Genomic DNA, 14,083 nt, shown 5'->3' on the forward strand with positions numbered 1-14,083 from the left:
CCGGCGGGGAGGTGGAGGGCGGCTTCGCGGCCTGGCTGGCGGCGCGGCTGGAGGCGCTGCGCGGTGTCCTGGCCGCCTGCTTGGTGAGGGACGGGCCGGGGGGTTCCTCTCACCGGCGGCCTGGCCGGGCGGGACGAGCCTCCCGGGGCGAGGGGCTGGTTCCAGCGGGTATTGCCGCCAGCGCCGCGCCCCTGGCCCTTCTGTTTCCTCGCCGGGACTTCCCCACGCGCCCAGGAGGTGCCGGGCGGCCGCGGCCTCTCTGGGATCCGGGGGCTCCGTGAGGTTGGCGTGGAGACCCGCGGGGAACGCGCGGGCGCCGCTCCCCCGAATCCCTGGTGTGGATAAGCGCCTTCCCCAGGGGGTCCCCAACATCTCCGAGGACCTTTCTAGGTTCTGTGGGGGTCTTTCTGGGTCCTTCAGGTGTTTGGAGATTTTTGTTTGTAGAGGGGTTTGTGCCAGTTTTGAGACAGATCAGAAACTTTGACAGGCGCTGTGGAGCGTGGCTGCTTGTGTGGGGGAGGAAAGGGGTCACTGTTTGTGCGGAGGACACAGGGTTTAGCCTCTGAGCTGGGTGGCTTTCTGGTAGCACCCAACTGTAGTTTAAGAGATGATTTTTAATGACAGCTCACTAGAGTGGCCCAGCGATTGCTGTGCTAAGTGGTCATCGTTCCTCCAGCAGGTCTCATTCTTTGGAGCACCAGGTTGTCTCCTAGGAGTCAGGCCCTTGGCTCCAGCTGCAGCACAGCTCCCAGCTGGGACAGACACCAGCTATGCTGCTTGTGTGGGCCGAGGCTGGAGCTCTCAGGGGTGGGCAGTGCTTGCCTCTGCCCCCACCAGATTTCTAGGAGAAACTTAGGAGGGTGCAGAAAAGAGTTTCTCTTCAACAGACATCTCCGCTGGGAGTTGTAGGATTTTTACAGTGTCTCAGGGTGTTGCATAGATGAATATTTTCTAGTGTAAAACCTTAAGTAATGAGCGTGTGCTGCTGTTGAATAACAGTCTGCTCAATGGCTGTTGTTGATTGCCTCCCAAAATATTTGTATAGGAGCATAAAACTCAAAGGGACTTAGTCTCTACAGTCAGCTTTTTGTTATCCTAGGTAACTATATCATGTATTTTCTTCTGGGCACCAACTGCATGCCTTTTTTAACGGGTTTTCCTAAGAGATAAGCACCTCTTCACTGCCTTCCACCACCCCTTCCCCACCCTGGGGCACCAGCAGTACTGTAGTTTCTAAAAGAAGCATAACTGTGCCAGTGTAGCTTTGTGCCTAAAATAATAGGAGAAGCAAAGAGCGTGCATCCTGCTGGTGTTAGGGACAGAGCAAAATGTCTTTGGAAAATGCTCTTCTAAAACAGCTGAGGTTGATTAACTTGCCTGTAATTACCAGACTTGCTTCATTTAATTTCCTTATCCGGGCTGGTTGCAGACTCTCAAGCCTGGGCTGGGCCCAGCGTCTCGCTGAGCTCAGTGCGAGCCGCTGGGGTGTGCAGCGTGGTGGCTGCCCTCACCCCACAACGGCCTGGGTTATGTTTTGACATTTCCCCTTTTCTCTTTAGTGCTGAGTGACCCTTCTCTTGCACTGCCACCCATTTTGAGGATCGGTGTGGGGGTTTCATGTTCAGTGAGTTATGGGCTGTCTTTATCCGCTACGGGTTGCACCCCAGCCCTGTTTCTTCTCTCTGTCTTCTTTGTGACACAATCACAGCGAACTTTTGTTTCGGATGCAGTTTTGAGCTCAGTTGGATTTTTCTGCAATTCTTGTAAAACATTTTTGTCTCTTGAACCCTCAAACTTTTAAATTAATTTCTTAAAGTATTTTTTTTAAAATTACATTCTAAGACTTTCTAATTACTTTAGTTGGTGTGTTTTTTTTCCTTTATTTATAGATGCTGTGCTTCAGTATTGACTTTTGAAACAATCTTTTATTATGTTAATTTGGGGCTTTTCTTGCCGAGTCTCTTATCTTTGTTCTATACACAAATTCCAGGTAATTTTTTGTTTGTTTTTGACAACCTTCATAAAAATGAATTTCAGGGAACCTCTGCACTCATGTCCATGGTTCCTCAGTCCTGACAGTGTCCTGCATTAGTTCCTTGGGTTTATCTAACAATTTCAAATCAAGAAACTTAAAACTGAGATCTGTTTCTGTTCAGTTCTTCTCTTTAAACCAGGCAGAATCCAGCTCACTTGTATTTTCCATAGTTAATTTTTCTCTGTGTTTACTAACCTCTAAACCAATGTAATTTCTTGTTTGTTTGGGGAATACTACATGGAAGTATTTGGCAGCTTCCCCCTCAGCTCTCTGAACTCCACCACTATTAGCAGAGTTTGCTCTTACATGTGGGGAGCGAGTCTCCCAGAGGCACGGAAGTCAGCGCTGTGTTGGAGGTCTCCATCCAGAGTGCAGTGAGACAGAAGGGTGCTACAGCAAACGGCCTGTGCTGCATGACAGAACCTCTTTTTGCTTCCTCTTATAACAGTTTAGTTTCACGCAGGCTGCCTCATCATGTTTCTTTTCTGTTGCTTCATTCATGTCCACTCATGCGCTGTCACCTTGGTCTTTCGTTTCTGCCTTTCTCCAGCTTCCTTTCTCCAAGGCTGTTTTTTCATCATTTCTAGGATCACTAAAACATCTCACTTTTGTGTTCTCCCCTCACAGGCCTGCTTCCACTGATACACAAATACCCGATATTGCTCAGACCCTCATTAGAAGGTTGCACAGATCTCTGCATTCATTGTTAGTCTTTTGGCATTAATTTTCCTTTCCCCTTGCTGCCATTCCTTTCTCATCCCTTGCCTGATTTTATTCCTTCTGCACACTGAAACCAGGTTCCAACCTTTTTTCCTGGCTTAATGTAGAGTTGCTCATCATTTTGCCAGCTTTGATTCCAGTAGGCTAGTATTCTCCGCACTCAGGGGGGACATCTGTTAAGGAGGTTCCTTTTACTATGAGTGTTTCTGACACTTAAAAAGCTTTGTGTCTTCTGTGTCCTTGAACCATGCTGATTTTTGTTACCTTGTCATGATTTACTGTGTGTCTGAGGGCTGGAAGGGTCCCTCTGGCACTTGAAATGGTGTTTCTGTGCACATCATCCTTGTTGCTGTTCTGCTCATCTGGCACGTGTTCCTGTGAGGATCTTGGTGTCATCTCCTGGTGGGAGTGGGGACAGCGGGTTCTTCTAGACCTGACCCACCTGTTCTTATACCTGATCTTATCAGATTAGCCATCATCCTGTCCTCTGGATCTGCCCTTGTTAAAGGCATGTTGATGTCTTAAAACAGTTTGATATCGGTGGGAATCACAAACCCTTCATCGTTCTGCTGCCTCTGTTTTCAAATCACCTTAAATATCCCACGTGTTTGTCCTTGTAGCGTCTCCTCCCCAGCCTGGGGACCTTGTTCTGTTGTGTGCACAGCCCTGAACTGGGCTCGTGATCTGAGTGCTCAGCTGCTTTGTGTGATGGCTCTGTCTCAGTTCTTCTGCCATCTGCCTGTTTCATGCAGGATTTTGTGCTTAGCTGTTGTAGGCTCAGGGTGGCAGGACTTTATTCTGAGTTGCTCTTTATTTGTATTGGAGCAAAAGGTGGAGACGTTTTTCTATATGTTTTTATCTCCTCATCTGTCCCACAGTTGTGGAGAACTCAACTTTTTTTGCTGTCCCTCATGCAGGTGAGGTTTGCTCTGCTGGGTGGGTAACATTTTCAGTGACAGTCTGTCCTGAAATTGAAGGCGCTTTTTTTAGGTACCTGGTGTCCCAAGTGTTCAAGATAAGGATTGTGAACTTGGTGTCTTTCTGGTGGGAAGTCTGTACACATGTGCTTATCTTTGAAATGCCAGTTGCTGCGCACCTGGCTGTGAAAGGTGGGGAAAGGGGCAGGCGGTGGAGGTCTGGTTCCCACACACCTATAAAAGCAGTTCTTTTCTAGGCCGAGTTATCTAGTTTTCTGCCTCAGAGCTAGCTTTTGGCATAGGCCGGGTAGGTGATGGTCAGGGCTGGCAGAACAGTTCTAGTGAGAGGTCACCGTTGCGTTGCTGCTGGATTGGTCCCTGCCTGAGCACAGTGCTGCTGCCCGGGGGGAGCGAGGTGACCGCGGGGACCTGCAGGGAGTGCCGGCTCCAGCCTGAGCACGAGCAGCTGCTGTGCACCAAGGGGCAGGGGAAGGGCACGTCTCAATCCCAGTTGGCTCAGTCCTGAGGTGTCCCTGGCCAGCTAGCTTCTGTTTGATATCCACTCTCCTCAAGCCTCTCTGCTGCTGTGTTTTTCTAAGCTGTGGGCAAACCCCATTTAGTGTTAATGAGCAAAATAAATAAATAAATATTGAAACTCCCTGCTTGTTGTACACATATGTCTTTTCAGTGAAGTGCTACTGGCTGTAACTCTTCAAAATGCTTTCCTTTATCAGGATTGTGTTTCTCGCCTGGATTCAGCTTCTGAACTTGCATACTGGGCAGTTTTTGCAGAAATGCAGTGTCTGTGTGTGCTGAGATGTGGTAGGGTAGTGTGTCGCCTGTCTACTTGAGTTATGGTGGTGACCAGTGCCCCGAGAAGCTGTGTTTAGGCTCTGGGGAGAGAGCGGGGCGGGTGAAGCTGCACGAGCGAAGGATCTGGCGATGGGGGTGCCATCCTGGTGGGGTTGGGTGTGTTTCCTTTCTCCCTTCAGTGTAGTCTTCCTCAGTAATGAATAACAATGTAAAGGCTTTCCACTGCCACCCCGAGATCGTGGGTAATGCTCCAGGAGGTCAAGGGAGATGAGAACATCCCTGCTGGTGGGAGGAGATAGTCTGTTGGTACCACCAGAGTGGTTTCAGCTCCATGCTGGCCCTGACCCATGTTTTAACCAGTCTAATTTATTCACTATTTGGAGGTGGCCTTTGAGTAGCTTCTCTGCAGCCTTGCTCAAAGAAGAGAGATGATGCTGGGCAGTAGATTTCTGGAGTGAAGATACCCCAATTGCCTTTCCTCAGGGTTTGTAGGGCTGTTGCACGTGGAGAACCAGCCACTATGAAACCAGTGTGTGGTGTCAAATCTGTGTCATGTGAAAAGTAAACTGCCGCGGTGCTAAGGCATCACCTGGTGTGGTGCAGGGCTGTTGGGTGGCAGCCTCCACACCTTGTGTTTGCCTCACGGGTCCATGCATTCTCTAGTCCTGAGCTGTGTCAACAAGTAAGTGCATCGCATGACTCGTATCATCCTCAGGTTAACAGAAGTCCTGTGTGTCACTGAATGAGTAGATTTCAAGTGAAAAGCTGTATCACTTGAGCTCACTGGTTCAGATTCTTTGCAGCTGATACTTTTCATATCTGATTCATGCCTGTTTAAAACAGACCAACTTTGTTCTAAGACTGAGAAGTCTCTTTTCCCTTACTAGGAAGAAGATCTCTTAAACGATGTTTGCAGGGAAGTAGTCGAGAAGTGGTCTGAATCTCAGATTGTTGACGCCAAAGAGAAAAAAGAAGGTAGTGTTGCTGCTCGGTGTGCCTTTCCTTGTGGTATGAGTAATTTGCAGGGCCTTCTCAAGATAAGGACTGTATGTTTGTCCTGTTAGGAGTTAAAACCAATGCTGCATTAATATGTTTGCAGATCTGACTTGCTTTTCATTGCTATTGCTGCTTATTTACTGTTTTGTCTTGAAATATGAGATGAGGATGAGTAGTTTCACATTTGGCTGTCCCTAGCATTCTGCTGCTCTTTGGGTTCATAATGCTGCAGTGGACAAGCTCTCTTTTTTTTTTCTGTAGGATTTTTTCAGTTTCCTTTCACAAAACACCTAGGGCTTTCTCTCCATTCAGTGATAACAATGTAGTGACGGCAGCTAATGCTGATGGCAGCTGCAGTTATTGTGGTATGGTGTAATATAAAATGCCCATGCTACTTCAGTTTATGCTGGTTTGGAAATACAGCTACAACTGCTCCTATAGAGAGCTGTGCTGTCCCTTCTGCTGCTGCTCACCATGGTACCCGACAGGAAACCATCCTTATTTTCCTTTTCTAAAATCTTCTCTTAAAACTGTCCCTTTTTTCTATAAATGCTTGTGGGGGGAAGCTTTGTGAGGCTGCTGCTGCTGTACTAATGCTGCTCCTTTCCCAGTCGTGTGTAGTCCCACCGTTTTGTTGTTGTTGTACCCTCTCTGAATTCATCCCTCATCTTCAGCTGTCGTCTCGGGCGCCAACACCTCTGTCTTGTTCTTGTTCATCGGGGAGGCTTGTTCTGGTCATTGAGCAGAGCTCTGGAGTACAATGAAGTCATATGCTGGAAAGATTTTGCTGGTTTAAGCATACTGCATGGATAAATTGGTAATCTTCCCACTGCACAGACCTAACCCTAGCCCATGACAATGTAACATCCCTTTTGGCTAAATCCTGCTTTTTGTGTGTTTGACATTTTTTTGTTGGTTCTGGTTGCAAACAGAATATTGTCACTGATGGATGTCATTCTAGAAATAGTTCTCCCAGTGAGCCTTATTGTGAGGCTGCATTTATATAGTGCTTTTCTTGTCTAAATCTCAGCATTTCACCAAGATCACTCACCTCCTCTTCACAGATGAGGCGGCTGAACCACACAGCAGCTCAGTGGCATTCCCTGAAAATTCATTGAAGTCTGTCCTTGGCACAACCTTGCCTTTGGCTGGGGAGAGGAAAAAGTTATGCTATTCTGTGGATTAAATAAAATGAATTCCTCTTTTGGGGACAAGTGATTGGAATTGCTGAAAGCTGCTGCTGGACTCCTCACCATTGGTTACCTGCAGGGATTTTTTTCTTACTTGTCACAGAAAGGAGGTAGCAGTATGTGTCCAGGTCGTTAGAAGTGCAAGGATTTAATTATTTCACTGTGGTTCCATAAAAGGATAAATCCCCAATGAAGCCCATATCTACTTAGAATATCAGAATCCTGAGGATATGTTATTAACAAACTAGAAAAGATTTGGTGTCAAACCCCAAAAGTCACTTTGAGAAACAGGCAGCAGAACTTCAAGTGTTAAAAGGTGAATCAGTTGTTTGTTTCCTTGGGTGGGTAGAAAAGAAAGAATATTAAACTGATCAGTCACTTTGGTTTTCAGAATTTCTGTTGATATGGGTTTTAGTTAAATAAACATATTTGGCTGCTTTTAACCAGAAGAGAGTGCAACTTGGGAGTAAAATGGATTTTCGCTAGCAAGAGTGTTACTGATTTCAAAGTTTCATTGTGAAACTTCCCTTAGTCCAGGAAAAACAGTATATGATGGTGGCTGTGCACAGCACCAGGGGATTCCTCCTGGCGAGGAGAAGCTGGTGTCGTGTCACTGCGTCCACTGGCCTGAGCCGTCCCCAGGGTGGCTCTTCAGTAGCTCCTGCTCTCAAGTCAGGTTGAATTCCCTGAAAGGCTGGCTCGCTGTGTGCTGCCTTGACAGCACCACTAGTGACCTTGGGAGAAGGCTCGTGGGAGGAGGGCGGGGATGGTTTTGGGTGAGACTTCTCCCTTTAGCTCAGCGTGTTGTCCCTGGCGACAGGGGCATGGCCTGTGACGGGGGGATGGAGTCTTTTGGGGACTGCAGATGCAGGCGTGGGGCATCTCTCAGCTGGGGCTTCACTGCCATGTCTGCAGGGCCTGACTGATGCTCTGACTCTTCTCCTGGGCAGATGAGATCCAAGCCATTGCCAGCATGATGGAGAAGCAGGCCAAGATAGTGGTGAAGCCAAAGGAGGTCTCCCAGGAAGAGAAGCAAAGGAAAGCTGCCCTCCTGGCCCAGTATGCCAACGTGACGGATGAGGAGGAATATCCTTTTCCTGACCCAGTTGAGACTTGGTGCTTTGAAGGACAATATTTATTAAAAATCTCCTAAAACAACCCCTTTCCAGCTTTGCAGTGTCTAGGGGGGAGAATTGGGGAAACCTTTCAATCTTCCTTCTCCATGATAGAGTAACTTCCATGGGAAGAAGCATGCAAACTCCTAGTTTGTGGAGTGCCATGAGCAGACACTCCTTTGAGTATGTTTCTCCTCCATTTCCACGCTCCCCACCAACATGTGCTCGGCTGGGTAAGGTTTGCCCAGTCCAGGTGTGTTGCTGTAGTGAATCACCTCCTGGTAACTGCACGGTAATTCGTGCATCATATTTATTGCTTGTTTTCTGATGAGAAACCTGTTGAAAAGATTCTCTTTAGAGAGTACGTGTAGACTGGGAGAGTGTAATGTTATGTCTTCACAGTGCTGAAGAACAGGTTCTTCCTTGAAGTGCAAAGTTGAATGGGAGGGAATTGTCCCTGACACTGGAGCAGCGGGAAGGAGCAGAACATGGGGGTTTGTGCTTGTTTTGTCCTTGATTGTCTGCATTAATTTCTAGCTTCTTCCCCGTGGCTTGATAAAACAGTTATTTGACGTGTTTTAAGTGTGACTGTATATAGGCACAAGTTCATTACTGATGTCCATATTTCCTTAATTCTTTCACTGGTGAGGATGAACAGGATGGATCGATTGCAACAGCAGTAAATATTGGATCAGAAAAATGTATCCTTTGAATTGTCGGTGACCCAAAGGTGTTTTGGGAGGAAGGCAGCTTCCATGGTGAGTTTCCCATCCTTCCTTGTCCGTGTTGATACTCCTTGTTTCTTTAGGGCCACCTTTTAAGTTTGGTAATCCATTTTTCTTTTCATAACCTTGCTCCTAATGAAAGTCCGAGGTCCATCTGCTCTCTGCCCTGTGCGTACAGCTGAGACTGATCCACTCATTCTCTTTACTCTATTCCTTCTTTCCCTCTTCCACACTCTCTGAAGCTTCACAGAACATCCTTATTAATAGGGATAATTCTCCCAGAACATCAGCTTAACGTTAACTGGTGTACGGAGAGGTAAATCATGTCAGGAATTATTAAAAATGTAACAGAAAGAAAACTACTGTGAAACTCATAAGGCCGTGGTGCAGCTGAACTTTAATGGTGAACAGGGACCAGGTATCCCATATTTTTCTCAACACAATAATTTGGGATATTCCTTGAGCTCACCAGCTGGCAGGTTTAAGATGGAAGCAGGTTTTACCACATAATTAAAAGTGAAGCCTAAATTATTCTTGTCTCTACATTACTGATGGTTAGGAGGAGGAAGCAGTGAAGGAGACACCCACTTGCTCTTCTAATGCTCCTCCCAAAGCATTTGGCACCAGTCACTGTGGGAGGGAGGACATGAGGCTGTGGGGTTCCCTGGTGTGAGCAGCCTCCTCCGTTCCCATGTCTGCAGCCTTCCCGCGTGGCCAGTGGGATGGGCAGAGCTGCCCTGTTCCCGTCCCAGAGGCCGGGAGCGACTGGGACACCTGGTACCCGCTGGCTGTGGGTCCTTGGCGGGGCGTCAGCTGCCACTGCAGCGGCTGCAGGTGCAGACACACACCCCTGCACGTCTGTCATACACCCAGCTGGAGTCAGTCCACGGGAGGAGGCTGTACCGTGCGTGTTCTTTCCCTTCCTCTTAAGTTTGTTGAGGTTTTACAAATTTTTTCACAGCTCAGTCTTAAGATCCTGTAGGCAACTTGATTTCTGTAGGAAAAAATCCTTTTCTAGGGAGTGTGCATTTACGCTACATGACTTTTCGATTTGAAAAAACAAGCCGAGACTCCTTTTTCTTTCTCCATTCTTCATTCCCAAATTCCTTACCTGCTTGGTGAGGAAGCAGAAGGTGAAGGTAGAACAAACCAGCCCCTGAGCTGCAGCCAGAGCAGTTCAGAGCTCTGAGATATGGCTGCGGAGCGGAAGCTGCGCGGCTTCAGCCTGAGCGTTGTCAGCCCTTAACGCAGCGCTAGCGCTGTTCCGGAACACTAACGTGGAGGACGTCTTGAATGCCAGGAAGCTAGAACGGGAGCTGCTGCGAGATGAGTTCCAGAAGAAGAAGGAGCAAGATAAACTCCAGCGAGAGAAGGATAAGCTAGCCAAGCAGGAGCGGAAGGAGAAGGAGAAGAAAAGGACACAAAAAGGCGAGCGGAAGCGATAGCCAGGGTTTTCTAGTTGGACTCTCAAGGGATAAAATTAATTATGAATATGGTGTGTGTTTAAAAAGCAGCAGAAATTCTGGGCACGTGGCTGGCAAGTGGTTCTTTGGAAGCGTTCTTGGTTTGTTTGTTGGGTTTTTCTTGGTTTTTCTTACATAGCAGAAGAGAAATTTCAAGCACCTCTTAAACTCAAAGTGTGCCATGTGCTTGTGGTGTCAGATGTCCCAGTCAGTTATTGTGGCCAATGTCTGTACCAAAGAACGGTGAAGTAATTATGTCCGTGTTTTTAAACTGATCAAGTTTTACTCCTAACCACTTCAAGCAAAGCAAAACAAGCTGTAGGAGAGGGCTTCCAAGCTGGCTGCGTCCTCCTGCCGGCCTTGATTTGCAGCAACAGCGTGTTAGGATTTGTGAACAGAGCAGAGCCCCTTCCTGGCATGTAATTAAGGACCTGCTGCTACAGGGCGAATGTGAATTTATTTAACACTAGCCTTGAAAAATGTATTTGCAAATACATGTATTTATGCTGCCAAGAACAATGCCAGGTCTTTGTTCTGGCTGAGCTGAGAGCGCAGAGATTGGAGCTGACCTCAGTGAGGGCAAGTGATGTTCTGCAGCAAGAGAAAGGGAACGGTATGAAATATAGATGAGCTGCAGCTACGAGACTGCACCACCTGCAGGCTCTGGGCGAGGTAACTCCGCGCTGATTTGAACATCAGCCACAGCGGTAGCAAATTGGTTGAGTCCTTACGCTATTTTAAGACTTTGTGCTGATACTGGAAAATGGTGCTCCCCGATGTTTCGTGTGGGTGAACATGGACTGTTATTTCTGCGGCGGCTGTAAGGGAGCTCCATGCGCTGCAGTTAGAAGCCGGTTGCTCCCCCGGGGCAGAGCTGCGATCCGGAGCCGCCTTCCAAGGGCTCATTACCGGCTCATTTCCAGCCTTTTTCGTGGCCGTGTCACCGCCTCTGGAGAGGGGAACACTAATTCCTGTGAAGTGAGCGTGAGGAGGAGCTGCAGCGCTTCCGGGGGCTCGGGAGGAACCGGCGTGCCTCATCCCTGCGCTGCTCCGCGCTGCCGAGGTTGCTCCCGGCTGCTGGACGCGCCGGCCCCCAGCGCCTGCTTTCGGCACGTCTCGGTAAAGGGCGGTGCCTCCTGTTTAACCACCTGCTGCAAGCGTGAGTATAACTGCTTTATCTTCGGACTTGAATAATAAAACTGGTTGGCCAAGAAGCAGGTTCCTCTCTTGTGAATGTCGTGGGTAGGACCTGCTCCCCTCATGCCTGCCCTGTCTGCTCCCCATCCCCTTGCCCGGCAGCAGCGTTTCTGAGGGCTGACCCTGCTGCTGTGGTGCTGGTCCTTGTTCACTCGCCTCGAGTCCCACAGCACTCCTCCACAGTGCCTTGGAGGAAATTAATCCCAGAATTAATCAGGTTGGAAAAGCCCTTGCAGCTCCTCCAGCCCAACCATGAACCTCCCCCTGACCGTTCCCAACTCCCCCAGATCCCTCAGCGCTGGGTCAGCCCGACTCTTCCAACCCCCCCCCGGGATGGGGACTCCCCCCCTGCCCTGGGCAGCCCATTCCAACGCCCAACAGCCCCTTCTGCACAGAAATCCTTCCTCAGAGCCAGCCTGACCCTGCCCTGGGCAGCTTGAGGCCATTCCCTCGGGGCCTGGCGCTGGGGCCTTGGCTCCAGAGACTCATCCCCCCTCTCTGCCCCCTCCTGGCAGGGAGTTGCCGAGGGCCAGGAGGTCTCCCCTCAGCCTCCAGAATAAACCCCTCCAGTTTCCTCAAACTACTCCTCTTTTTTTTTTTTTTTTTTTTAAATTTTAAAAATTTTAAATAATTTCTAATCTTCCAGGAGAAATTCTCAATCCATTTAACTCAAGATTTTTACACCAACTGAGAAGCCACATAAGTATCATTGAGGCAACATGTCCTGACTTACACTGCGATTGGGTGTGCTGTGTTCTGGGTTCCCTGCTCCATATCCCACAGCTGTGCTGGGTTACTCAAAGAGAAGATCTTTATCCTTCTCTTCTGCTGAGAGACTGGCTGGTTCATGTTCCCCCCAAAGCACTCCCCAGCTCCCATTCTTTCTCAGAGCTCTGCTTGTGCTGTGCTGTGGAGGAGCCTGGCAGTGGCACTGTGTTTCAGGGTAGCTCAGGCACCTGTGGGTGTGCAGGGCAGGGAGGTGGTGGCAGCTGCTGCGGGAGGGGGGTGTCACAGCCCCTGCCCCACGGGCTGGCTCTCACCTCCTGCCACCTGGAGCCATTTGGCAACCCCTGGGGGGGTGAGGCCCAAACCAGCTGCAGGTGGGTTGGAGGAAGGTGCAGCCCATCCAGGGCAATCCAGTGCTGCTCTGTGTGCCACTGTTGCTCTGGTAGCAGTGGCTGTGGGTTTGCCCGTGTCCTTGAGCTGGGCACTGAGAACTCTGCGACCTGGTGCTGAACTCCTACCACCCCCCCTACCCCCCCTGCTTCCAGCGGAAAGCATGGCAGGGCCGGAGCTGCAGGGCTGCCAGCACAGCCGAGCCCTGTACAGCTGCTGGAGCCCTTTCACAGAATCATTCAGGTTGGAAAAGCCCCTCGGGATCATCGAGTCCAACCCTTAGCCTGACTCTACAAGTTCTCCCCTACCCCACATTCCCCCACAGCTCATCCCAACGGCCCTTAAACCCCCCCAGGGATGGGGACTCCCCCCTCCCTGGGCAGCCTGTTCCACTCTCTGACCACTCTTGCTGGGAAACATTTTCTCCTTCTGCCCAGCCTGACCCCCCCCTGTTGCAGTTTCCAGCCGTTCCCTCTTGTTCTGTCCCTGATCCCCTGGGAGCAGAGCCCAGCCCCAGCCTCTCTGCAGTGTCCTGTCAGGAGCTGTAGGGTGATGAGGTCTCCCCTCAGCCTCCTCCTCCTCACCCTGAACACTCCCAGCTCCTTCAGTCGCTCCTTTGGCTGTAAAGGTGCACAGAAAAGAGCTGCCTTCACCTCCTCAGACAAGATCTGAAGCCCCTCTGCCCACTACTGCGCTCAGGAGCCAATCAAAGAACAAAAGGCTATGCCCTGTGTGCCCTTCTGTAGCAGTTTGTGTGGATTTAAACGCAGGGTGGGAGCTGCCCCTCGCCTCGTGGGCGCCGTTTGTTCACAGCCCGTGCGCACAGCCCAGCCCGGGGTGGGGGGTTTGGGCCTGGCCAGCCAAGCCCTCACTCCTGCCGTTCAGAAAGGCCCTTTGGGGCCGGGGCAGCACCAGCCCCCGCCTCTGCAGCCACCCCGGGGCAGGGCAGGAGAGCCACAACCACCCCGCGGACCCAGGGGGTTCAGCTGCTCTCTGGCCATGAGCCCCCCGGGCCCGGCTGGTGCTGGGGATAGGCAGGGTCCTGGCATCAACAGTGAGGGACGATGGAGCAGGGACCGGCCAGACCCCCCGAGCTCCCCTGCAGATACCAGAACCGTTGTGTAACCTTCCTCTGGCAGCACGGTGCCCGTAACCACAGGGAGAATAACACCATGTCAGCTTCACTGCACCGATAAAATTTTCCCCTGGGTTTGTCAAATGTTACCATTATTTCTCCCTATAAGAGAGTAATTTCAGTATCACCCCTGCCTGGTACCTCTCAACTCTTCAACAACCAACTGGAAATTACAATCCCCGTTACTGGATTAAGTTCTAGGAGCTGAGGTTATGAAGACAAGCACAGAACAAGTGCTCAACAAAAGCCGATTTATTTTTTACCAGACAGACTGAAGTCTGTACAGTATTGCTCTTAACATCAACGTATCCTGGGTTAAACGTCACAAAGTTCACTGCAGTGACTTGTGCTACGAAGATGTGCTTTGTTCTCCTGCCTGTAACCTGGCAGAGCTCTTGGTCATTGCAGGGATCAAAGCAGCTACTCAGCTTCCTGCTGCATTCTCATTCGGCTTCGCTCCCACATCATCTAAACAATTTACGTGGTGTGATCACACCTTTTGCCTATCAGGATTTCCAGAAGTAGGAGGAGACATTTAAAATATCAGGGTATCCAGGCAAGGACAGCGGAATGAATTTAATCCACACATTATAAACGCGATGCTAGAAGTGTTAAAACCCTGTATCTCCTGAGCCACATAATACCAACATTTCACATCCAT

At 49.7% G+C, this 14,083-nt stretch overlaps 1 protein-coding gene across 1 annotated transcript in view; it reads left to right on the forward strand.

The window, feature by feature from the left end:
* CCDC43 (coiled-coil domain containing 43) overlaps window positions 1–11,185 on the forward strand; it is an 11,414-nt gene extending 229 nt beyond the window's left edge. The window contains exons 2-6 of the mRNA XM_026864627.1: window positions 12–83; window positions 5,373–5,460; window positions 7,622–7,757; window positions 8,429–8,487; window positions 9,769–11,185. Of these exons, the coding sequence (XP_026720428.1) occupies window positions 12–83; window positions 5,373–5,460; window positions 7,622–7,757; window positions 8,429–8,487; window positions 9,769–9,956 (543 nt within the window). The 3' untranslated portion in view covers window positions 9,957–11,185. The remainder of the gene's footprint in view (window positions 1–11; window positions 84–5,372; window positions 5,461–7,621; window positions 7,758–8,428; window positions 8,488–9,768) is intronic.
* Window positions 11,186–14,083: the final 2,898 nt, after the last annotated feature.

Source organism: Athene cunicularia, assembly GCF_003259725.1.
Source record: "Athene cunicularia isolate RWA chromosome 27 unlocalized genomic scaffold, athCun1 chr27_part1, whole genome shotgun sequence".
NCBI classification, from domain to species: domain Eukaryota; kingdom Metazoa; phylum Chordata; class Aves; order Strigiformes; family Strigidae; genus Athene; species Athene cunicularia.